Below are 27,120 nucleotides of genomic sequence, written 5' to 3' on the forward strand. Positions count from 1 at the left end.
TCAATCTAATAAGGTCACATGATACACCTTACTTGTTTAGCATTTTTAGCACTCTTTCATACTTACCTATGCACTTTCAGGCTATCTGGAAAGTTAGTGGCTTATTAGGCATTTAGTTTTGTTTCCTTTTATATTACCTTAATATTCAGCTCTGAAGAAATTGTATAGATGCTTTTTGTAGGCTTGGACAAAAAAATAAAGGCTAGGATGCAACACATAATAGCTGTACCTTTTTCTCTAGTTTTCTCTAAATATGCTTCGCTTTTTTGTGTATGTAATGAAAATATTCTGCTGGGAGGTTCTCTCCATGTCTTGTTTCTGTTACCACTTTTTTCCTCTAAAAAAATAATTTTTGAGTTTGCGTGAAGGTGCTTGCCCAGAAGTCTGAGATTATCATCCCAAACGTAGGCAACATGATTAAACAACAAGCCATGCTTATTCTGTAACTTCTACTGATTTGTGACTGTATGTTGAACTGTACTGGTATTGTAATCTTGCAAAGTAACACAAGCTAAATGGAGTGGTACTAGATGAATATTTAGATTGAAGACCTCCAAACAAGTAGAAGTCCCTAGAGGTTGTGTGCATAGACTTAAAACAAAACCCTACCTCCTATATAGCCATCATCAGTATTCTTGTAACTTACAAGTTACCTTGTAAGGGTGCTTGATGGTAGGTGAATTGAAGAAGAATTAAAAAACAACCTAAAAATCCTCAAACGGTATGTCCCCAGAAACTGAAGGGTAGCAGCATTAATATGGGCCCTAGCTAGGTCTAAGGGTACAGGATATCCTTAAGCTAAGTTCCCCCTGCAGCTTGTTGCCCGTGACTTTTGTTTTGTGTTCCAAATTCTGCTAAGGAATAAGTTGACGTGCCATCAAACAGTGGTCAGGTTCCCTAGGAGAAGTTAAAATGCATTTAAAAGTAGGTGAAATAACTTTGTAACATTTCTGTGAAGGTCAAACTAAGTTTTGTGTAGAAATTTCAAGTTCCATGACTAAGAAATGTAAAGATTTTAAAAATTTTGAAGTTTAAAGGAAATTTTGGACAGATGTTTTCAATTAAGAAGTTTGGAAAGATGCAAAATAATGATAATGTATTTATTTAAAATGTTAGAGGGAAAGATGCTGTGGTGAGTGAATAACACCATATTAAATAATACTTTATGAAACTGAGTAAGGTAATTACTTAGTAAGTTAGCTTGTCCTCTTTGGCACACCAAATGATTTTTTGATAGTAAATGATCAAGTTAGCTGCTCATGGATAAACATGTTAATGATAAGTAGTAGAAGTTGGTTCAATATTCTATGAAAATTAGTACCCTTGCTATTTAGCCTTTTTATTTCTTTGACTCTTACGCTCTGATTGCTCTTAACGAGCACAATCATGATTTCCATGTTCAAGAATAAGTTTTAAGTTTGCTTGATTTGGCAGCTTTTACCCACCCAAAAGGTTTTCAGTCATTCCTCAGCTGTGATTTCAGGGCTCGTTCACTTTCTCACTTTTTTTTTTTCTACCATATACTCACCTGTCAGGTAGGTTGATCAGATACTTTCCTTTTTAAAAGTTGTAGTCCAAATATAGAGTATTAGATTTTTATAGCAGTAAACAGTAGTTTTGCAAAAATTACTATGAATTTGTGCATCTGCCCTTCCCTTCTCAAAGTAGCCTCCAATTGCTTTTTTGTTCTGGTAAGCAGTCTCTCATATCAGTGTTGTAATATTGGTGTTAAAAAACAACATCATTTAGCCATTTTTCTCTTTATGGTCAGTGTATGCCTTTATGTATACTATTTTTCCTCCTCATTGTTTCCTGAATGTTTTTATTTTACTACTTTTTATCCTAGATTTTTTTTCATCCTGCTGTACCATGGTTTTATTCATGTTAAATCCCTTCTCCACTCTTCCCTTTTCTTCTGCACACTATAGCATTAAGTGACTTCTGGACCCCTTTAAAATAGTCCACATCATTAGTGCATAAGATTCCATCTTCTGATCTTTAAAGGACAAAGGAAACAACACAGTTATAAAGACAAAAATCTACTTTATGGCTCCACGGAATAAATATAATTCTCCTTTCATTTGGAAGAAAAGAATCATAAGCTTCCTAAAAGTAATAACCTTGTTTACTCTCTCATTTGCACAAGAATTGGGCTAGTCATGGAGAAACAAAAAAAAAAGGAGCACAAAGTGTGGCAAAAATACAACTGATGTAGGGGCAGAGCAATCTCCTCGGATGTAGGGAGAAATTTTCTACTACAGATCAGAAAGTTACTTGATTCTAAAGTTGTGGAAAGCAGAAAATGTATTACACATATGTACATGTAATTATTTCACATAATTAAATGGGAAAATAATATAAATTCATCATACAAATTTCTTTAATTCTGAGACAAGGGTAAATGAACAAAGAACAATACTTTCCTTTATCTTTTTTGGCTTGTTGTTGATACAGTTTAGTCTGATAGTGGTCTGTTTTTCCCCACTCTTGTCCACAGTTCTTTAGTGTGCCCAACTGTATTACTTCAAGAAATCTGAACAAAAGAAAAGGCAAAGAAAAAATATCAGAGAACTCTTGCTCGATTGTCATTTGATATGCAAATTCCTGTTATTGTTTGTTGCTTTCCACATGAAGGAGGTGCTGTATCAAACGAAATAGAGAGGTAGAGGCAATCACCAACAGACAGAAGAAAAGAGACGGGTGATTTATGATGTTTTTTGTATACGACAGAAAGGTTGAACTTAACATTTGGTTTTTTAATCAGTGTAGAACCTGGTTGTGGGGGAGGAGATGCAGGAGAAGGATTTTGTACTGGCTCAAACCTGTCCCTTTTGGGAAGGGGATTTTTCTTTCCAGGTGACCGAGCATCTAACAGACCGTTCCTCTGATAGTGCTTGAATATGGATTTAGGGTTAGATTCATTATTATTTAAGCAGCTTCTTATTAACTGAAGTACAAAGCACACAGGGTGGTTTTTTTTCCCCTGTTTGTGTACCCATAAAGGTGCACACTTCGCTTTGAATGTAGGATATGTATATGAGTTGCAGTGTGTACACAGAAGACAAGTTCCACACTTGTATCTGAGGCTGAATAAAGTAGGGAACATGAGTGCATAGACCTGCTAATAACAAAGATTTGCACTGAGAAAGTGTCTATATATTCCAGTCTTACTCTTGTACCTATTTTTTTATTTTGTCTGACAGTGTGCATTGCATTATTAAGCAATTTTAACTTTTTGTTTTCATTTGTAGATTTGAAGAAGACACTTGCTGTCTTGTTGGATAATATCTTGCAGCGCATTGGAAAGCTAGAGTCCAAGGTGGAAAATCTTGTACTTAACGGAACAGGAGCAAACTCTACCAACAATACCACCACTTCTGCTCCCAGCTTAGGAGCAGTTGAAAAGCTTAATGTAGCAGGTGGGTGTGGCAATTGTTGAAAATCTTCATGGGCAGTATAACCTGTATTTTTTTCTCTTGGTCGTAGCATGATTTTTCAGTGTTAGATACTTGGAATGTCTTAGAAAACAGAATTAAAAGTCTAGCCTGTATCAATGGCAATCTTACATCCAGTGGTCTTTTACAAGCTCAGAGGAAGACCTTCTCTGGTAACTTGAATACATTGGCAGAGAATTTGATTTTCTTCAAAGGGGTATAATCTACCTTGTTCATGGTAGATGTTTCATACTTTCAATGGTTGCACTTTAGAACAATGAAACTGGGCAGATGTTTTCTCTGTAAGCCTCATTACTTGGCTCGGTATGAATCTTCTCTCATTTCTACCATATACGCTTTATTGGTTATTCACTGAAAGAAAACATTTATTATGTTTGTTACTGGTTATGATTTAAAAACATCTTTACCTACTCTACTTAACAGCTCTTATGATTTGACACACAGAGAAGACCTACCTGGTACCTTCAGCTTAAGTAAATATATTTTTAAAATGTCATTTTGAAGTCATTAATTTTGCCTTCAGTGAATTTATCTGTTTGCTACACTTACAACTTCTCAAAGTGTTTGAGTCCTGTGGTGCTAGAATTTGTCTCTGTCCTCTTCAGCTACATGTCTCTATTTCTTTAGTGTTCCCAGCTGTGAATAAATCTTGTTTATACCGCCTCGTTTACTGCCCTGCATCTGCCACCAAGTCTAAACAGATACTGGCTGTCCTGACCTATAGGAAGATCAGAGTCTACTCTGCTAGTGCATCTTTGCAGTGCCACAAAGTTGGCAGAGCAGAAGAGTTAGGGCAACTTGGTAAATAGGTTGATAGCTGTGCTCCCAAGTCTTGCCTGTACTTGGGTTTCCTGTAAAAATAAACTCTTCTGTTGAGAGGGTATTACCCTCTTAAGTTTGTCAAAACAGAGGAGCAAATGCTACCTTTGGTAAGGTAGTGCCACTGGAAGGAAATCTGATCTGGGAGAGCAGCTGTACAAGTGATTACCTGATTACAGTATACCAGCAGAGTTGCTGGCTCAGCTGCTCTGTCCTAACTGCATTTTTCTGTATCAGGACACTAAAGGCATGCTATCTCTTGGTGAGATAGACCTTTGTGTCTCTCTTGCCACATAGTAAAAATATTCCTGTAGTCATTTACAACCCTTTGCATGTGTGGTTTACTACTGCTTGCCTTGTGGTACCTTCCCTCCCACCCCACCCCCTCTGTCTCTCTTATCTTGGTTAGACAGAGGGCAGTTTACAAACAAGTAACTAAGGAGGTATAACACCTGCAGGCTACTAACAGGGTGAGCCGTGTTGCTACCACAAGACATACAAAACAAGATTTTCGCTGGAAGATCTTCCACTTCAATGGAAGGCAAGCTAGCACAGTATTGCTATAGTTTCTGGGGTATATATAAAATGAAAAAAACATTCCTGTATATTTTCTTTTTGTAGCTGGACAAAAGAGAGACTTGATGCTGTTATATCAGTAGATTTGCAGATAACTGGAAGAAACAGACTCATGTTGTTGCTCATATCTTTATAGGCAAGGTATCACCGGTCTGACTAGGTAACATCTCTCATCAGTTCTCAAGGTGAATTACATTTTGTTTTTTATTCTTGGAGTTTGCTAGAGTCATAATTTTAGCACTCTCGAGCAACATTTAAGGAGCTTGGTGTAGGAGTTTTCAGTTTGCGGTGTTTACATAGCTGTTTGCTGCCTGGTGCTTGCTCTGTGGCAAAGAACGCTGTTTGTTGTATTAGGGCTTCATTTTTTTACTTCTGACTCTTGGTACACTAAGTTTAAGATAGCTGAAGCAACTATATTAAACAGCAGCAACAGAAAAACCTTTAGGACACTGTTCCTTAAAGGTTTGATTAATGTATTGTTCTGGTGAGTGTCCGGATAATGTTACTGTTCAGATGTCTCCAGGCTGGATAGAACCAATGGATAGAATAGAGCTTGAAGCTAATCCTTGTGTTAAAGTGCCTGCTGTTCATCCCTTTGAAGCGATCACTGGAAATTCATCTGATCAGAGGCAGCCAAATGGAAATGAAAAAACTTGTTTCTACTTCTGTCTCCATAGCAGTTTACTGACAGCAAATTCTGGAAGCCATGTGATTCCAGTAAAATCATAATAAAATTATCTTCTTTGCTAGGAAGGATTTTTTCAGAAAAAAAGGTGAGTAAACATTGTGATCACAATACCAGCTACAGATTTTGTTTGCAATATTTCAACAGCATCATTTTTTATTGTGCTAGAGCAATTAGAGATAATCTGAAATTTGTTATAGAGAAGGCATTTTGTTACTCAGTAGCTTGTCATTTTACTGGAACTGAAACATGTATGTATACAAATACACATACTTCTATTGTTTTCTTTATAATAGTTTATTCAGCTGTCACACTACGAAATTATCACATAAAGCAAACACATTAGGATTATCTTTCCTCTTTTCAGCTGTAATATTTTAATGCTGACTTTAGACAAATTCATGTTAGCTATTGTTAGTAATTTCACTCTTCCTGTCTGGACAATTGTAATATTTATGGAGCATCCTAACAACATCATGTTTAATATTTTTAGTAACGTTTTTCTGCAAATCTTTTTTTCCTCAGAGTCCCTGCTTAAAACTCTGAAGTAAATCAAGTACTTTATAGCCTCATTCATCAGTGCAGTAGTGCAGTGTTATTAGCAGGCTTTCCTAAAAAAGTCCTGCTGGCAGTGGAGCTGCTTCGGGCATTCATTATTTTTTGATTGAGCTGTCATAGTACACTGAGACCTGATTTTATAATCAGTATAACAATGTCCCTTTACCTATGCAAGGTCTTTCTGAAATAAATGAAGCGTCATGCAGGCTTAAGCTGCACCTTAACATCTATTGACACTGCTTATAAACCTCGGCAGTAAATAGTGGAGTCACTAACCACCATGAAATCTGCATTTTGTCCTCAGTGACTTGTGTAGAGTTTACTGTGTCTTGTATACTACCTGAATAGATACAAATGATAAAATAAGGCATAATAGAATGACAGGAAGGTGATTATATTGTAAATATTTGTCTTCACTTCAGATTTTGACTGGACACAAACTTAAGAGCAAAACATAATATTTTTCTTATAATTTAAAATTGACTACCACTACTTGTCAGTCTGTGCTATGACCTTTTCTTCATTGTGTATGTTAAGTATTAGTAACACTGTCATGGAAAAAAAATACATACTCTTTTATCTGCAAACTAGGAAGAACAGAGATGGGGATGATAGTCAAGATTTCTCCTCCCAAAGCCACTCTGCAAACAGTTTTCTTTTATTAGGTACATTGCTGTAATTAGAAAGCAGTCCTAACAATAGTATTCATATGCTACAGGTAGAGTCATGATAATCATGGAGTTCTCATTTAGTTCTGGAGTTGAGTTGCTAAAATCAGTCCAGGTTATGGTTTTATCTGACTTCAGTAAACACAACTGATGCATGACCATGACTCAGATTTATGGACTGCAAAATTATTTTCTGTGAGATTAAGGACACCGACAATTGGACCAGATAAGGGTTTAAAAAAAGAAAAAACAATTCCACTCCTGCCCACCTTTTCTGTATAGGCAACAAGAATAATAGTATAAAAAGGGAATATTGATAGTATTAGAATGTATGGATGTTTTCTTCAGTTCATATATGCATTGGTTTTAGCCTAACTGAGATAAAAGTTTCAATGTGGTAATGTAAGTATGAGAAATGGTTGTCAGTTGCAAAGTGGTTGAAAAATCAATTTGTTTGAAATGCTGGTATTTCTCAATGAACCAAGGTCACAGGGTATTTAATATTTGCTCAGTGTATATCTTGATGGCAAAACGTCTGTTGGTCCAGGAAGGTTCTTTCTTATAATTAAGAAACTTGCAAGGTTACTTCTTCTAATGCACTACATTTGAGCTAAACCTGTCGTCATCTTACCACAGTCTCTTGATACTGCAACATGAATCTACCATCGTTCTAATGAAGAAAAAAAATATATGTACTTCTTAATATTTTTAATATTCTTTTGGGGATATAGATATTCAGACTTTTAAGAGTGGTCACTGCAGCTGCCTGCACAAATAAATTTGAGTAGTTTATCTTCCCCTAAGGAACAGATCTGGTCTGTGCTAGGACAGCAGTTGCCTGTAATTTAGCGACACTATTAATAAAGGAATACACAGCCTTTGCAGCCTTACAGGTGTAAAGGCAGATGAAAAATTTCCTCTGAACTGTATGGATGAGAAAAGACCTAATAATAGTGAGTTTTGTAGCTCTTTTTAAAACAATTGTAACTACTCTTTCTAGTCAGCACGTCATTTGGAGTGCTACCACGTGTCTTCTAAAACTTTTATCAGCAACTTCTGGGGGTGTTCCTGATGAATAAATAATAGCAGCAGTAGTAGAAAGATGAGGTGAGGTAGGACAGTTTCTTGAGGAAAAGAAAAAAACATTAGGGAAATACCTGGCTATTCAAAGTTGGTTTGATTTAAAAAAAAAAAAAAAATGATCAACAAAACACAATATAGTCTTGGCTATGGAAAGTATTAGGCAATGTGAGCCACAAAGTCTGAGGAGGTCCAGATAAGCGTTGGACCAGGAGGTGTTATAACCTGGAATACTCTGCTAAGATAATCCATTATGAATTCATGAAGGACTGAGCAGTACCTTCTCCAAAAGAGCTGGCCAGCAAAGAAAAAAGGAGGCACTGCATGGGAAATAATCAAACTGTTAGCAGTTTGGAAAAAATACCTGTCTTTGTTTTGGGATTATTAATACAACCAGAGTTGAATAATCTCTGGCGAAACAGTAGCTGTCGTGGCTATTTATGCCTTATAACAGCCAAATAGAAATGTTTGTGGCTTCATAAAAACAGTTCTGAACAACTTTTAGCCAATGATTCGACCACTGTAGCCTGAATGAGCAATGTACATGATGGGTATTACTTAATACAGAGCCCATGATTTTTTCATTCAGTAGAGTAGTCTCTCTGTTATCATACTGAAACCTACAATTTGCTTGTTGTTTGAGATGACATAGCGTAAGTAAAACGTATTCTTTGACAAAGATTTATAATTGTGCTTTGGGCAGACATGCAGACATCTTAAGAATATGACTCAGTATTTAAAATTTAGAGGCTGTTTGTAAATAAAGTTATTCATCATTTTACAAAGGTCTCTTCATCAGTTTTGCTCCTTGGTGAGATGGAGAAAAGTGGTGTGGGTTGTTTTTTGTTGTTTTTTGTTTGTTTGTTGTGTTTTTTGGTTTTGGGTTTTTTTTTAAATAAATTGCTCCACCTCTGGCTGTCAAGCAATGCTGTAGAACCGAGACAGCAGTGGTGAAATCTGCGATGGAAAATATTGCTGTGTGGTGGTGTACAGACTTTTTGGCAGATAAAAGGATATGAAGAAAATCCATCTGTATTATGTTTGTTCATAATAAGAAGGTGATAGGAGTTGGTAGGAGGAAACGTTGAGAGCTCAGCAAGGACTGTAACTCAGCTGTGTCTGAAGTAGGTGAGCTCAAACTTTTGATTCATTTTTGAGCTCCCGTTCAGAGACTAGAAATATTTCTCTTCCTTTTCAGACTCTTGGACAACTAGCATTGTTAATGTATATGTAGACAGTACTGTATATTCATATTCTTAGTGTGTTTAGGTTTAATGTTTGTAGTGTGGTACCGCGTCTGGTTTCTTCCTCTGAAGTTAGTTTTGCAGAATCTTTCATTGAGGGAAGCACAAGAGCAAAACTGCTTTTGTGCTCTTTTGAGTTGTGTGGAAGGATAATAGAACATAAGCTTGTAGTAACACAAATATCTTTAATCCTAATCACAAAGGAGCTGAGGATGGGACTGCTTCTAGAGGTCTGAGGCTGCATAGGTTGTGTTAAAAAGCAAAGCAGTGGAGCACCTTGGGTAGCTTGAGTGAGAACTTAAGTGTTTCTTTCCCCCAACCCTTTTAGATCCATGTATAAACTAATAAGCATACTTTCCTTTTTCTTCTTCCCTCTTAAAAAACGTTGGAACAGTCTGGTGGTTTTGATACGGACAGTTTTCAACTGCTTTTTCAGGACCTCAATTTCATTTATGAAAGAATAAATTGTTAATAAAGATGCTTATAAGGCTTCAACTGATTGGTTTCAGAAGCAATGAAGTCCTCTTCCCTTCTTTCTCTCTCTCCTCTGTATTTGGTAGCCATCCTTTCTGCATTTGTGGGAAGCAGTATATTCCTGTACATGCAGGAAAGCATTAATCTAAACCTTGGGTGCGTAGCAGATAAGTTTTCATCAGGCTTTAGAACTGGAAGCTGTAAGGCATTGCTGCAAATAACACCGTAGGTAAATCTGAAGTTGCTGTTTTGGAGATGATTAAATGGAAATGGGGAAATACAAAACGATGGCACTTTCAAGCAGAGCTTGTCTGCATGGCTGCTTCTGTTGTAGCTTGGTTGCATGTGATGGGCACAAGATCGGTTTGTGCTTTTCTAAGATAACCATGAAAGAAATCCTTGATTTTTGTGGGACAGTATTGCACCAGGCATATTTCATCAGATAGGGCAATCTACTTGCTTAAACATGATCAAAGAATCAGTCCTCTGTTTTCTTCATGTGATTTTTTTTTTTTTTTTTTTTTTTTTGTGGTGGGGGGAGGGACGGGGTGGTAAGCAAGGGATGTGGGGTTTGTGTGTTGTGGATTGGGTTTAGTTTGGGCTTTGTTTTGGGGTGGTGGCCTTTTTTTAATCCTTCTAAATTGTGAACTCTTGCTGTGTTCTGGCAGCTATGGGAAAAACTTGATTTAAGCAAACTGAAAGGAACTGTTTCAATTCCTCAGGCTTTAAAACGGTACTAAATAATAGTGGTATTAAATCTGAATATGCATGTTGCAAAACAAGTTTTTTTAAATAAAAATGTTTATTTAAAGCAAGGGCCAAGGTGCTCTGAGTCCATTATCATTTTACTGTGCTTGGCCAGTAAAAAACTAATTTTTCTTTAGGTATAACCATCTAACACCTCAGATTAGTGTAACTGCACCAAAAACTGTGGTAGCCTGCTAGTTTGCCAGGTGTTCTTTTGCCTTGAGAAGTGTCACTTAGGAAGATTTTAGTTGTGTGTCTTTTGATCCCATAAAAATGAGCAAGTGAAGGAGGTTCACTTTAAATCCTCCTCCACACCCCACTTGTACATAGCTGGTACTTAGCTCAGTTCTAAGACTAAGAACAGTCAAGTATCAGGTTGCAATATGTAGCACTGCTCAGAGAGGGAGAATATTTTTGGTGTATCTGTTCAAAGTTTCAGTAGCTTTTTTGGCTTATGCATTAACTTCTGCTGTGTTGGCTGTTGAGTTCTCTTTTAACAACTTCAGCATTAACAACTTTAAAGTCACTCATTAGGATGCAGACTTCAGTATTTACTTGTCATTTAAGACATGATGGCTTGGATGCCTTTCAGATACCTGGCATCCTTTGTGAATATGTAGTGAGGCAGGCTGACAAGTCAGCTTTGGCAATGCTGCAAGCAGGCTTTTTTTTCTTTTTTATTTTTTTACATTTCTATGGTGAGAAGGACCTTTGTCGAGGTATCTGCATGTCTCTCTTCCTAAAGACTTGGGGCTAACACACCAAAGCCCTTTAGACGGGGAGGAAAACTCGGGTAACTTCATGATCAGTTGGTTTGTTTCCATGGCTCTCATTCCTATGAGCTGTTAGACATGTAACAGCCTCGTTAGTTTTAGCAGTCTGCAACTGTAGTTCACCCCATACTTCTGTAGTTGCAGAGGCAAACTAGATTAGAAAAAAAGGTAAGTTATTGCATATTATTTTGAATTTCTGAAGTTGTTTTCCTTTCTTAAGAGGACTACAGTAGGCTTTTCTTCACTTAACGTAGTACGTATATGTTCGGTATGGTCATGCCTTAAAAAACAAACTAGTTGTCCCCACAGAATGTCAGTGTGTACTGGTTGTATGGTATGTGGGCTGCAGGGTTCTAGTAGCCAGGATTATGCTTTCTCAGGGTGATGCTTTGCTTTGACTTGTACTTACAGTGCCTTATTCATTGTGTTCTTTTTCCACATTGTATATAATATCAAGCAGTTTTTCCCATTTTGTTGTCCATTTTGCCTCCCACAAAGGCAGTAGTGTGGCGCTGGGGCGAATTCTGTGTTTTTAAGCCTTGCTGTTGCAGCACAGTGTAATAACTGTGCAGAAGACCACACGTGAATATTTTGCACTGCAGTGCTAAGTTGTATTAGTAATGCTGAAGGGGGCTGTTAGTGGTCCCCAGGGCTGCATTTTGATTAACCACTTGACTACTACTTGAATTCTCCTAACACTGCATTGATTTCAGTTGCATTAATGGAACACAGCAGCATAGCTGGTGTGAGGATGGACTAGCAGTAGAAAAGTTAATTTTCTTTAAACCATACCAATGCCTTGCTACTGAACTTTCTAAAATGTTAGTAGAAAGCATTTTGTGCTCTGCATTTAAAATCATGAAATCTTTAGCTCATTTCATTGAATATGTTGATGGTGCTTTCAGCTCACACTGCAAATTCTCTCTTTAAAGAAATCTTACCAGCTGGAGATGAAAAATGTGAATTAAATTGAGAATGTGTTAATGGGAGAAGGGAAAGGACACCTTACACAAACCAGCTTTAACTACGGTGTTACATCTAACCATAGATACCAGATTTCAAAACTGAAATAGAAACAAGAGAAGGGTTCCATGATTTAAAGTAAGAAGTACTTTTATTTAATGATCAAAGCCAGAAAATATATGATTGGTGAATAGACTTGATCGGGTATGATTACTCTGTCCTCATACTAAGGAGGTTCCTGGTTTTGAGATCTGCTGATGGGGAAACACTGAGCTGAGCTATTGTCTGTATTATATGTCATCAAAAGATATTCTAATATACTTTTTTGCGCTAGGCTAAAAATCTGGGGTTTAACCTGAAGGTTCCAAAGTATATATGGTTTTGTGTCATGTTAAATTCTTAAGATATTTCCATTCTCTGAAGAATGAAGAGTTGGTCCTTAGCAGGCTAGATGCAAACTGTGACACCACAGCCCAATTTCAGCAGTATGATGGCTTTTTCATTTGTTTTAACCAGTCTTGCCATTTAAAAAGTTTTATGACAAATAGAATACCTATCAAACAACAATCACTGCTGAGTAACTAATTATGGCTGTTATTAAGCTTACTGTCTTAGTGGATTATTTCTAGACTTCCTAACTGTCTGAAGGAGAAAAATTGAAGAAGAGTTTTTTTTAGCCTGTTACAAAGCACGTTATTTGAAGGATGTGCAGTACAGGAAGGGGACCAAATATGCAAGGATAAAAAAACCTTGTGGCTTCTCAAATACTATTTTCCAACAAAAGTAACTTTAATGTCTGGCTTAATAATGTGTATGTTCCCTTCAGGGAAGAACTATCTGACATGCATTTGGTAACAGCATAATACTGCTATTCAGACCTTCATAACAACAGTCTTCATAAGATATTAGGGTTGTTTTGTCATCTCCAAATGATGAAAAACTCTGAAGTCTTGACTTGTATTTTTTTACTTGCTTTTTGTTTTGAAAGATCCAGGTCTGTAGGTCAGCATTCCCTGGGTTCCACTTGCTCCATCTCCCTTGTCTTTATGACCCATTCAAAAGTGTAAATTGCTGGTATCTGGTTGAGTTTGGTCCCAACTGTCCATGGGATACGCAAGATTTATTCATCTCTGGATTCCTGTTTATGAAGAGCCAGCTTCTGTTAGCATGAATGATTGAAGCCTGTGCATGAAAAAGGGAGTGAGTTAATTCAGCAGTGAGGGCTCTCACTGAGCTAGAGACATGCTAGGGAATACTGTCCAGTTACTGCTGCTGCTGCTGGTCCAGCTGTCCAGCATGGTTTGATGAGGGCAAGCTGAACTGTTAATTTGTAGCTATAATTTTGTATTTGAAGAGGCTGGTCACAGCTTCCATGACTTTAGATACTTTACGAGGATGTTTCCTATGTTTATAACTATGGTTCAGAACAGCTAGTTTAATAAGGATAGGGAAAGGAGCCCTTTTGTTGCCGAGAGGCTGCTAGCTCTTACAAACAGGCTCCAGCACTCATGCCTGGTTAGTAGTGAGCAGATAGTGGAGCAGAAATTTGTAATTCTTTGTACAGGTTCTGATCATTAAGGAAGAAAAAAGTTGAGGGGAGTGTTTCTCAACCTTGAACTCACACTGGCTATGGCCAAGAAGAAAGGGTATGGCTTTAGTGCAAGTAGTAGTTGATTGGAACCATCAAAATTATTCACAGGTGAATTCAGACTTTTGCATTTAATTCTCAGGCTTATGTGTGGAAACCGGTATGTTCCTGTATTGACTTGGCCATTTCTGCAGGCAGTGTGTTGCTTTGGACAATCTCCTTGATGTAGATTTATTTCCAGTCCGATTACATCAGCTAGCTTCCTATTTGCAGATACAAAGGAAAGATTGGTTGTCTAGAGAGTACTCAGGTGGAACAGAGTTGCATTTCTCTATTGCTTGTCCAGTTCCTTCACATTCATTTCCTCTGTGTGTGTATTTTGCTACGTTTTGTTCTGCCCTGGAGAACATATAAATTGTTTCATGGGACAGTTTATATGTAAGCCTTAGAGCATTGCCTTCACTATGCTATTACCTGATTATTAGCTCTGAAAGTTGATCTGAGTGTTTGGGATAGATCCACGGTAAGGCTGAATGGGAGGATGGAGTGGGGAGCTGGTGAGTGTGTGAAGCATCTTCAGAATCTGCAGTGGTGGAAAAAGGATGTTAACATATTTGAGGAAGGTGAATCCTTGGGGTGTTTACTGTTGCTGGCAAGGAGGGGGAGAGATGTAAGATACTCTTGGAGATACTTCTAGAGACGTTGATACTTCACCAAGCATTTCCACATGATTAGAGGTGATAAAGGTGGGCTTCAGTGTTCTGTGTTCCTTATACATATAGATTATCCTGGAGAGAGCACTTTGCCATTTGCGTGTAAATCATACCAGTGGAAGAGCAAGAGTGGGACTGCTCTGGAAAAGCCCTAGTGCAGCTGAGCACAGGAGAGACCCAAAGCCTGAGAAAATCTGTAGCTTGTGCTGACATAAATGTCTGGCTCTTGCTTTTTACTTCTTGGAATGGGCAGGAACAGGAAGAGCTGGGAGGGCTGACTTTCTGCTTGGAAAGTATCTGTATGCAATACTGCTGCTGATCTGATCTGTTGAAGTGTATGGCTGGTGCAGTATGTGACTGTTGGAAGAAGGTGATTTTTATTCTTACAAGTAGATCATGGAAATACAGGGATCCTGTGAAACCTTGTGAACAGTGGACAGGAGCAAACACCACTGCCCATCGACAGAAACACATTTGCCTGTAGAAAATGTGTTTATGCATGACAAAAGCAAACATCTCTAGATTACAGTGTGTGTTTACCAAAAACGAGACTATTGTTTGTGTTTTGTGTTTTTTCTCTACCCTACTGTTCTTTGACAGGTCACAAGATAGCCATGAAAATGTGCAATATGGTGTAAGTGATACACTAGGAACACTAGGTATTTGTGCTGTAAAATAAAGAATCATAGCTTGTGCTTATGTATCACCCTGTACTTAAAAGGACTTCAGAAGAAGACAGGGTTTGCTTGACTAGCCCTCTGAAGTGGAACATCATCATATGATAGCATAGTTAGCTTGAGATAGAAAACATTTTTTTATGTTTTTTTATTTTAAATGACAAAGTTCATGGATCCTTCATGTTGGCAAGCTGTATTTTCCAGTCAACGGAAAGGTCAGAAAAACAGATAAGGAACTGAAGAGGTAGCGTCAAGTCTAAGGAGGAATGACCATGTTGCAGAGGAAGATCATTTAGCCCAGAGCAAAGCAGTGCAAAGGCTGTATGTTACGCTTTAAGTGGCTTTGCTAGGCTGTGCCAGCGGCACCTCCTGCAGTTGCAGCCCCTGGGGGACTGTCATTCCCACCTCTGTTTTGCTTCCTCTGTAGTGCCAATCAAAACATTGTTCCTGATTTCAATTAATACTTTTGGGCAAGAGCTGTTTTAACTGATTCTGTATCAGTGATTCAACCAAGAGTCAAATGAGTGGTAGTGCATGGTGATCAGTGAGTTGTGACTGAGGAAGAATACCCCGTAAGAAAGCACTGTTGCAGAGGAAAAGGTATGTGGAAATGCATGTTGAATACCATTAATAATACCTGTTCTTTAAGAGTTTAATAATTGTCTCTTACCTTTCTGAAAATTGCTTATTACAGGTTGGTATTTAGTACAGTAACTATGTATATAGTAACTATAAGGGGAAGGAAAAAAATTTTGAATGTGGCAAGTGTAACTTGTTCAAATGCAACTGAAATTGATAGGAAGACTTGTTTGAATGGGATTGCCCAGGGATGCAGAATTTTCAACCCTAAGTTCAGTATGATGCTGAAGGTAAAGTTTTCCCTGTGGTTGAACTACATCTCTGATGTATCAGATATTTCAAATGTCTTCTATGTTTTAGGAAGATTTGAATTTCACATGCCTTATGAAAAGCTCTGTACTTAACTTTCTATTCAGGCTTATGAGTTTGTAAGTAAAAAAAAAAAAAGAAAAAAGCCCACAGTTTAGATCATAAAGCTCTTCTAATGGCATTATATTGATTAGTGAAAATTACCATAGTTTTAACCTTGCCTCTCTTGGGTTTAAGGTAGGTTTGTTACTGTTTGATTCCAAGTGCTGATTTTAGTGTGATTCACATGGAAGGTCTGATTCCTGAACTGTAGTGAAACAAAAAGTCCTATTGTTACGTAGCTGTACTGACTGAACTGAAAACATCCTTTGAAATTGTTGATATCTGTATGCAAGCTGGTGAAAGGTCTAGAGAGCAAGTCTTACAAGGGGTGGTGGAGGGAACTGGGGTTGTTTAGCCTGGAGAAAAGGAGGCTGAGGGGAGACCTTATTGCTCCTGAAAAGAAGGTTGTAGCCAGGTGGGGGTTAGTCTCTTCTCCCAAGTAAGAAGTGACAGGACAAGAGGAAATGGCCTCAAGTTGTGCCAGGGAAGGTTTAGATTGGATATTACAAAAAATTTCCTCACTGAAAGGGTTGTTAGGCTGACCAGGGAAGTGGCTGAGTCACCATAACTGGAGTTATTTAGAAGGCTTGTCGATGTGGCACTTAGGGACATAGTTTAGTGGTGGGCTTGGCAGCACTAGGTTAACAGTTGGACTCAATGATCTTACAGGTCTTTTCCAACCTAAAAGATTCTATGGTTGTGTATTCTTCCTTGGAACAGAAATCAGAGCCGTAGATACTAGTGGTCTAGTCTGCAAGAATCCTATAAGGATAACAAGTTAGGGAGAATAGTTTGAAAGTGCTCATTGATTTGAAATTACAAAGTCATCTTAAAAACTACTTTGCTTCAGTGTTATTGTCATTGGCAGTACAGCTCAGTTTGTCAAATTACTACTGCTGCAGAAATTGCCAAATAAGTGTCGTCTTCCTGGCATGATTATTCTTTCTCTATCCGCTCCATTTTGCATTGCTTCACCACATATCAAGCTTTATCTTTAAAAGAAACTATTTACCAAAAAATGGAAAATATTCAGGTATATCAGGAGATGGGTTTTGTATATAATACAATGTTCTAACTTAATCCACTGATCTTGTCACTACTGTATTCTAACATTGCAGCCTTTTTTCTTTTTTTCTGAGATCTCAACAATTAGCATATGCTGGGTGAAGTTGTGCACTGTAACTGCCATAGCGTGAACTGTTCCTAGGTTGATGGATGGCTGGGTTTAATGATCTTGATTCTTGCCCATGGGAAAAATCAGAAATAATGCAAGTATAATTTAGGTAATTCTGGGATGAACTACCTAAATTGGAAACCTTATCGTCTGCTGCCTTTGGCAAGAATCTCTTCACCATGTTAATATTTTTTCTTGCCTTAAAGGCCTGCATTGGAGAGTTCTTCTAAGTTCTTAGAAGAAAGTCCCATCCTGGAGTTGATGTGGTAATGTCATTTAAAGCTGCTCCTTTTTCCATGGCTCCATGGGCTGGAAGTGTTGCTTTGTATTACACTCCTTAATGTGTTTCAAAAATCTAGAATGATAAAATATTAAAATAGGCAAAAAAGAAAAAAATTCTTGGGAGGCCATAGGAAATATTTTTCATGAGATGTGATGTAGTGCTACACAGTTTTAATAAACGTTGCAGTATGATCTGTTTTTTACTTGAGTCATATATCTTACGGCAAGTTTCAGATCATAGGTATTAGATAAAGTGGTAACAGAAATTAAAAAAATAGGTTTTATGTTTAAAAACAATATACATCTTAAAAATGTTTAACAATTGGAAACAAGTTGTTGCCATTTAGTAATTTTGAGCACACTTTGATTAGGAAGATATTTTGTGATTAGCTTAATTTTTAAGTCATCATAGTCCAGTTTTTGTAATTGAGCACTTTTACTGCAAGTCAGAGTTGAAATCTGTGCAACTGTTTCCTTCTGTAGTCAAAAAAGAGCACACTGAGTTTTAATGTTATAACAAATATTACACAGTAGGACTCTCCGATCAATCTGGATGATAGATCCATGAAAACAAAAGGAAGGATTCATTAGGCTATCTGTCAGAACTGTAAAATGTAATTCAGTTAGGGTCTATGTTTCTCTTTAGATCTCATAAATGGAGCCCAAGAACAGTGTGAATTGCCTCCTATGGATGGTTTTCCTCACTGTGAAGGGAAAATAAAGGTAAGTGAACTGCTTTTAATCTTATTATATGTGTTCTGTTAAAACCTGAATGTGAAAGAGGTCGCTACTCAGACAGTGGTGTAAAACGGGAACAATTGGGTCAAAAAAGAGGTTATGTAGGAGTGTGTACCACTACAGCATGGCTCACCTCAAGCCTTTAATACTACTGATGCAGAGAAATAAAATCGCATCCTATTAAGACAGGAATAAAATGCTATTTTATATTAAAATGCTATACTTAATAAAATGCCTCATTATTTGAATGTTGTCTTGTTATTCAGAAACTTTATTCTCCTTTTCGCAAAGCCCTGGTTTCTTCCCCGGTATGAGTCATTTGGCATTCCCCTACCCCAGGACTGGGATTCTGTGTGTACCTTACTCCAGCCCTTTCTGTGTTTCAGCAAGACGTTTGTTTGTACTTCTTTCCCCTCTTTTTGGCAAGAGCTCTGTCCAATTTCTCCCTTCCCCTTTTCTGTTGAAAGCATTCTGCCTCTTCTGCTTAGAGGCTAGGGACTGCACTAAGTGTGCAACCAGAACTTTGGAGTTCAGTATTGACTCTACATAAATCCTATATTTTACTAATAATGCAGTTGGAAAGGCCAAGTCATGAAAGGCGTTAGGCTTTGGTTGGAAAGGAAAAAACAAATAAACACCACCACCGCCACCCCCAAAAAACAAACAAACAAACAAAACCAAAAAACAAACAAACAAAACCAAAACCCCACACCCAAAACCTGGAAAAGACTTGCAGAGATGGAGGGTTTGGAGTTTGGTTGGTTTTTTCCTCCAAGATACATTTCAAATGTAAGGATACTGTTTCAGTAGTGGGGGACAAAAATAAAGTAGCTAGACACTTAAATATCATTATTCAGTATTACAGTTAATTTCTGGGAAAGGAATAACTACCAAAGTATGTGTGAAATTATGTTGCCTTTTCCTCTAAATAAAATTCTTAGACAATAGTATTTAAAAGAAATATCTGTACGTTTTAAATCTCTGGTCTGTTTTGATCCATATTGACAAACTGGCTGCATAGTGGCTATGTAATACATTATTAGAACATTAAAATATGAATTTAAATTTATTACTTGCTTCTGCAGAAATGGCAGATTCTTGGCAAAATCAGGCAGATTTCAATCTTGGTAACTGAAATGATCTGTTAAATTCCAGAGCGAGTGTAACACGGGGGTGATGGGGGTGTGCAATGCAGTCAACTCCAGCCGCACCCATGTTTCTGGATCTTGATTATATTCTCTTTTTGATATTTGTCTCTGCTTGCCTGGCTACCAGTTTATACAAACAATACTCCCATTTGGTATGTAGTTATTTCCCCGACATAGCTGAATGCAGATGCGGTATGCTGCAAAATAGAATTCCTTTTTTGTTACTTTGTGATTTTTATCTAGTTGAGTATAGTTGCTTGCAGCTTTCCTCTGTCATTCCTGAATTCAATGCGAAATAGTATAAGAGTTATTTACGTGGTACTTAAACCTAACAGGCTGTGTTTCTGTTCTGTTACAGTGGATGAAAGATATGTGGCGATCGGATCCCTGTTATGCAAGTTACGGTGTAGATGGGTCCACGTGCTCCTTTTTTATTTACCTCAGTGAGGTCAGTAATCTTTTAATCTGCAGAAAGGGAACATCATAGTGCCATGTTTTTCGTAACTGCAAACTTTTCTCAAAAGAAATCATAACTTTCTTCAGAAAAATTCCATAAAGAGGAAAAGCTATTAAAACAGAATTATTATGAAGTGTGTTGCTATTATTCCTAAGTCTTCCAGGGGGTTCTAGCCTGGAGAATTCTAACATTTATAATTGAGGTGATGTAAGCAGCAACTCTCCAGGGAATCCATCCTAGGTATCCCCTTAAACGGAAGTGTGAAGCTCAGTCAAAGATCCTTGCCTCTGAACACTTTTTCTGTTCCTTTCAATATAGCTCCTGAGGTAGTAGCAGGGAGGCATTTTAGGAGAGGCATTTGGGAAGTGGAACCAGGTTGTATATCCTCCTAAGCAGTGTGGCCGCTTCTGTGGAGTGGCCACTGCTTGGAGACTGTTCATGAATTGTGGAGTCTGTTAAGAGAAAATAAAAATATCTGAAAGTCATGGTTTTGAGTGAAGTTGGACATATATTAGCTAAATCTTTCAGTACCTGTGAGAACGAAAGACCCAGTTTTGTACACGGCTGAGTAACATGTCTGCCCTGGTGTTCTTTGTATAGACTTTCTCTTCCCTGGGTAATACTTGTTTTCCAAAAATGAATTTTGTCAATCAGTTATTATGAGCTCTATTACTGGCTTGTTGTTTGTGTGCCGGGAACAGTTAGGTGTATTTGACCTCTTCTTTCTTATTAGATAAATTTTGGTAACTTAAGGCAACTGACCTTGGAAGTAGCATTGATATCTATTGCCTTACTGCTTGTAAAGAATTGCAAGAGCCAATGTGGCTGCAGAATCACAAACTAATACTGATTTTACAGTTTCTGCAGGATTGGGGGGTGGGGCTTGGTTTTTAAATTACATATCTGGAGATTGTCTCCTTCTCTGGAGACATTCAAACCCCACCTGGACATGATCCTGTGCAACCTGCTGTAGGAGAACCTGCTTTTAGCAAGGGGTTGGACTAGATGATCTCCAGAGGTCCCTTCTAACCCTGACCATTCTGTGATGAAAACAGTAAGTCTGTTTTATAAGTAACCTGGTTGTAATGAAGGCAGGTTCTGTTAATTTATTCAGTTGACTGTCACTGAACTTCTGGAGGCATTGCTTGAAGCAGCAGTAATAGTTAAATGCATATCCAAAACATGTATTTGAAGAAATAAAAAAGGCTGGGTTGAATCACAAATTTGACTCATTCCATTGCTAGTACCAAGTGTTTTATTTATGGGCTATAAAGCTGGGGAAGGAAAAGACACAGCATGACTATATTATTTATCCTGTTATTTATCATAGAATCTGGAAATAGGGTTTTGTAATCATCTAAGGCCGGTCTAAGTTTCTACTAAAAGGTTACATTTTAGCATGAGTAGGTATGTTTGCACATTAGTATTCAGTCAACAAGCAGGTGCTTCATGTTTTTTATGCAGATGTATCTTAAAAATTAAGATACATGTCAACTGAATGTGAGAATCTAATATTCTTAAATGATATTTGTTACCTGGTATTTCTGTTAAATCATGGTATTTTCTGTGACAATCTTCTGGGATCATCAGTCTTGAAAACTCAGTTGATGCAGTTAGTTTTTTCATAATTGATCTTTCAGCTCATCCTGATGGCAGAATTCAAGCAGATGTACAGAGGCCAAAGGGTTGTTTTTTCACAGGTCTAGGGACCTGAAATTTTTCTTTAAGCAACTATATTGAATTTGGGCAACTTCTCATTTCATGACGGAACAACAATATAATTAGTCTATGTGTATATTGGGTAACTTCAGACAAAGGTCTTGTACTTTTTTTTTAAGAAGTGTTTTCCCATGACAGAATGTAAAACTAATATTGGGTGAGCGCATGTTATTAACCTTGAGTTTAAATTTGGCATTCTTAATCCTATGATTAATTCCATGATTAATGCCCAGAAGCAGAGGTTGAAAGCTTAAATGTTTGCGAATGCAAGCATGAAATGAAATTTTAACAACACTACAATGATGTGGATTTATGAGGTGTGTTGGCTGCTCAGGATAACTTGGAAATGCTGTTGCGAGAGTAATTTGTCAAAATGGACAGTGATGAAGAGTTGACAGTTTATAGTATGGTTGCACAGCTGAATGATAAATGTGTCCACAGAGCTCTCAAGTCAAAACTGCTGATTTAAAATATTAAAATGCATTAGGGTACTGGAAGGGTATTACTGTTGAGATTTTTCTTTTTTACTCTGAGGTTACGGTGTAGGAGTAAGATGGTTGCATACACATGCTCTGTTTGAAAAGGCAATATATGCATCAAATTATGCACAAACTTGGTTTGAAAAGACAGACCATGCATACTTTTGCTCTTTAAACTCTACAATCTAGTGACAGGCACTTGTGCTCTTTCCATACTCTTTTGGGATCTACTTTTTTCTTCCAAAGCAGTTCAGTTAGGATGTTATGTTATGCTCTTCTAGCAGTCTTCATAATACTATTTTAAACTTGTAAACAAAGGAGCCCAAAATACTACATTTTGGTGCCTAATATGGGTCAGAACCACAAAGACACAAAATAACTTGCCCACAGAGGTTTAGAAACAAAGCTACTTTGGTTATCTGTCATGTGCCCTTGTTATGTTTCCACCATGTGTGTCTGCAGCACAGAAACAGCACATTCAAAATCCACGCTGCCCTGAGTCTTTTCTTCTGAAGAACCTGCACAAGTGCAAGTGTTCGCACTTCTGCCTCCCCTGGTTTGCTTTGGATGGCACTTCTGCAGGACCCTAAGAACAGTTAGCTGAACAGCTCTTCCACTTCCCTTCCCTTGCCTTGGCTGCTTGAGCAGAATGGGGGGCAAGTGTTGTAGCAGAAGGAAAGCCAGAAGCAATCCAGCAAATTCAGGCTTATGTTTTGGTTTGGTTTTTTTTATTTAAAGCTGTCCCATGTACAGACATGCAAATAAAGCTGCTAGAATTTTCGCACTTCTATCTTGCTGTTTTGCTGCAGGCACCGGATCACTCCTGGTGGATGATACGCAGCTGTGCAGTCATTGTAACACTAATTGTGCTGGAGCCTTTGAAGGCTGGAGAAGACACAAATGGCCTAAATAGAAAAACTAGACTTACTTTCTCTTAAATAACAGAGCAAGACAGATATTAGAAATAGCAAAAATTGAAAAGCAAGTTAAGCTAACTCTAAGGTTTCTGGATAGTTGGGGCTTGTTTCCATTTAACCATGATAGAAACTTGCCCATTGAGAAGAGTTATTTCCTTTTAAACTTAGCATTTAGTTATGAAAAAGCCAGTTGTTTAACACTGTAGAATCACTGGCACAGTTATACATTTCATGGATGGCATTGCCTCTGGGGAGAAATGTGAAAAAATTAATTTCTAGACAGTACAAAAATATATTTCACTGCAGAGTGTCAGTTTGCAGCTGAAGAATGAAGCTTTTAAAAATATCTTCTAGAAAATGAATTTTTCACACTGTTTCCCAGCTTAAAAAAAAAATATAAAATCTGGAGGGGTCTTATCACTCCTTCATCTAGATATGTATGTGCTTTCTCTGAGAAGACTGACTTGCACAGGAGTGGGACTGCTGCTGTGGCTGCTGGTCAGCCAGAAGCTGTGACACAAGTTACCACTGCTCAGGGGTTATTATATAGATGCTTACCTGCTGGAGCTGGGCAGATCTCATTAAAGTCCCAGACTTTGGATCTCCAGCTTGCATTTCAGGTGTGAATGTAATTTTTGGTACCCATCTTGGAAGTGGATCCAATGCTTCAAAAGACTAAAACTGTTTCAAAGACCAATCTTTGAGACTCTTGTAGCTTTTGCACATATACCACTAGAGAGAATTCGTTCTTTCAGTCCTTCAGACTTGATGGAAACAGAATGCATCGTTTGATTGCAGGAGTATTTTTCTTTACAGTTCCTTTTACTTTGAGGGATAAAGCAGAAAAATGCAAACTGAAGGTGATTTTGAATGTTCCTTTCTTTCCAGAATGCAGGCTGTAGTCTGCAGCACATTTTAGTGAAAACACCTGGGAATCATAATTAAAGTTCCTCAAATCCTTGTGGTTTTGCTAGTTTACTGCAGTTTGCTCACATCTGTGTGGAAGTCCCCTTTCCACAGCTTTTGCTCTATGTGTAAGCTATATTTCTGACATTAGCTGAGTTAATGTTTTGCATTTTTTCAATGCAATGTAACATCAAACCAACTTCTTTGAATTCTATGCAATTACTCAAAAAATTGACAAAAATGGTATTGTCTGAAACATAAAGCAGAAAAAAGCTGGAACTATTTAGTCATCTCACATGTGTTCCTGAGAAATTGAAATGCTAATGATAGCCAACACTTTGTCCCCAAATCATCCATTAGTGTATTGGCCTGGCTTTGGGCTATTTGGGCTCAGTTACCTTTTCTATTTGTCGCTTTAAACTAGGATTTTTCTTTCTTGTTGGAAAAGGAGTAGATGCCTGTGTAAAAGAGGAATCATATTTAGTGCACATTACTGAAGTTACATAAGAGACCATTTGTTGACTGATTTCTATGTATAAAATGCCATGTTGCAGTGTCACTGTGGCTGCAGGTACCTAACAGTCAACGTTTGAGTTTTCCTTTGGAAACAACCAAATCTGAAGTTACCTGTGCACTCCTCCATTTCACTAAACAGGCAGGCAGGCATCTGGAACACTGCATTTTGTAGCACCTTCAAAATGACTTCCTATCACTGAAGAAAAGCTAAACAAAATAGAGGTTTTACAGCTTCTAGAGGAGCTGAGAAAGTCACCTTCCCAATAGGAGCAGCTCTTTCACATTGAATTTTCAAATGGATTTTCTAAGTGAACATTATGAATTCTCTGCCTGCCTTCGTACTGCCCAGTAAATTTAAAGGTACACATTCTTTCACCAGATATTGCAGCACTCGGTGTTTTTTTTTATTTCCCACTGTGGGACTGGCATAAGATATTTAACAGCAGCACTTCACCATGGATAGAGGTACACTAAGCAATAATGCTGTTCATCTGATGTGCAAAGAAAGTTGCTTTAGTTTCCCTGTAAATGGGCTGCACCTGCCTTTTGGAAGGATCCAAAATGAAGGTTGTCCCAGGTGTTTAGAGAGAGCACCCTTCAGCTTCTGCTTTATTAAACTCCTGCTGTGACTCCTTAAAAGCATGAAAGACTTCCTGAAATTTTGGATGTGGAGGGCTCTGGCACAGTATGCTTTCATTCAGTTTGGAAGATGTTCAGACTACGCCAGTGCTATAGATGTTTGCCAGGTTCTTATAATTGCTTGAATTGCTTCCTCTGTAATATAGTCAGGTGCTGCAGTCTTGACATCCATTCAGTCTCATTGTGTTTCTAAGGAAGAGTTGCTGGAAAAGATAACCTGCAAAGCTTGTATAAAACACAATCTTCAAATTTCTTATGTTTGGGTTTTGATTCTGTTTTTTTTGTGTTAAATCACCAGTAAGCTACATGAGCATAAAATTACAGTGAGCCTGGATTGTCTGTGATAAGAAACTCGAATTCAGTTTAAGCAGAATTTAGGCATCCACACCGTAAAGCAGTTCAGAACACTGACTTTTCACTTACATCAAGAATCATGTAGGGCTTAAATTTTGAACTTCTAATTTACCATGCAAGCTAAGGTTATGGAGCTAGACAGTGCTGTGTCTGCTGCGATTTGAAAACAAGCAGGGAACACTTGACTTCTCAGGTGGACCTAGTTTCTTGAGCATGATCCAAGACTACCTAATGTGTTTGATTGGTATTGAATTCAACACTAGGTACAGGAGGCACCGCTGGTCTTAATAAAAAATTATGGCAATACAAAGATCAATACAGCGTGTTCTGAATAACAGCTTAGTGTTTATAGACTCAAAGTGTTTCAGACGCATCCAAAAAATGGTCAGTCTTCAAATCTGCAGTTGCTGCTTTCCAACAGTCGTCTTTAACTGATAATCTGTAGTCTGATACTACATCCTTCCTATTAAACCATGTGCATGACATTGTAATGGTTGCTGCAGAGAGAATAAGCTAGAGAAAGACTTGTAACTCAGTGACAGGAACGTTGTCCTGGAAAGGGGGAAGAGAAGTCCTGGTTCCTTCTTCAGAGACAACTTCTGTGTTTTGTCTTAAATGATCAAAATAAATGCATAAACAAGCAGGATCCAAACACACACTTCCGTCCTCCTTCTCCTTGCTGAGACTTAGGGCTTATTGCATGTGGCTATTCTGTACCTAAACAAATACAAAGCTTAAGTATTTGCGTATCTCTAAAGTGGATCTAGATGAGGTCTCCGTCAGTGATATCAAAATCCTTTCTTTCATCATTGCTGATGACAGAGAGAAGTTGCATGTAAATGGAACAATACCAGATTTGTAAATGCATACTGCAGCCTTAGCGCATGCTATGTCATTTCCCTGTTTATAATCATTACGTACGTGTCTATACACACATTTGTATGTTTACCACACACTTTTTTTCTCCCCATTGTACATGTTATTTAATAACAGATATTCCTGGCCCAGGACAACTTATGCTTTAAATGCCGTTGCATTTTCTGCAAACTTTTTAGTTATGAGTTAACCAAAGCAGGGTCCCCACCCCCATCACCCTGTTCTGTATTAGGAACTTCCAGAAAATGTGTTGCAAAACACAAGTTCTCTTCACATTCCCTGCCCTATCATGTCGCTGTTGAGACGGACACAACACACAATGGATTGTGCCCAAAAGGCCAAAGGGCCCCATTTATTGTTCTAACAAGCCTTTTTATATATTTCTTAAGAATAGGTGTCTATACATGGTTGGTTCACTCACAGACCATCAGTTCACGATTGCATGGCCTTTTCTTTGCTACATCTTAGACACACTTCTACTTGGCACATCTGGCGGCTCCTTATCTTGTTGGCTCAGCTCTTCTCAGGACTTTCTCAGGCTCTTCAAGGATACATGAGTATTTGTTCAAGGCTAAAGTTAAGCTCTCATTCCGATCCTTCGGACCAGCTGAGGTTTCCCACACAATCTCAGTCTCTCCTTGGTCCTTTCGGTGAAAGTTGATAGGCTTTCATTAAGCAATGTGGGAGCAAGGGGAGAAAAGTAAGTTCAAGGCACCAGGTGTTTTCACAGAGGTTGCATCACTGCTGGTGCTGATTTGTCACACAAGATGGGGGAGATTGAAGATTTCCCCTCAAGTCAATATGAGCAGTTGTAGACTTTTCCTTGCCTTTTGTTCTCCCACATCTATATTTGGAAGTTAGTACTTACAGAACTAAAACCTGACTTGTACTTATTTTACATCCAT

The 27,120-nt window shown here is 37.9% G+C and overlaps 1 protein-coding gene across 2 annotated transcripts in view; it reads left to right on the forward strand.

Annotated features, from left to right (window-relative positions):
• Positions 1 to 27,120, forward strand: part of MGAT5 (alpha-1,6-mannosylglycoprotein 6-beta-N-acetylglucosaminyltransferase) — a 131,918-nt gene that overhangs the window by 49,648 nt on the left and 55,150 nt on the right. For both annotated transcript variants that reach the window (XM_080399659.1, XM_080399660.1), the window contains 3 exons: positions 3,252 to 3,419; positions 18,113 to 18,189; positions 19,711 to 19,800. In XM_080399659.1, the coding sequence (XP_080255785.1) occupies positions 3,252 to 3,419; positions 18,113 to 18,189; positions 19,711 to 19,800 (335 nt within the window). The remainder of the gene's footprint in view (positions 1 to 3,251; positions 3,420 to 18,112; positions 18,190 to 19,710; positions 19,801 to 27,120) is intronic.

Source organism: Falco punctatus (assembly GCF_963210335.1).
Source record: "Falco punctatus genome assembly, chromosome: 8".
NCBI lineage: Eukaryota > Metazoa > Chordata > Aves > Falconiformes > Falconidae > Falco > Falco punctatus.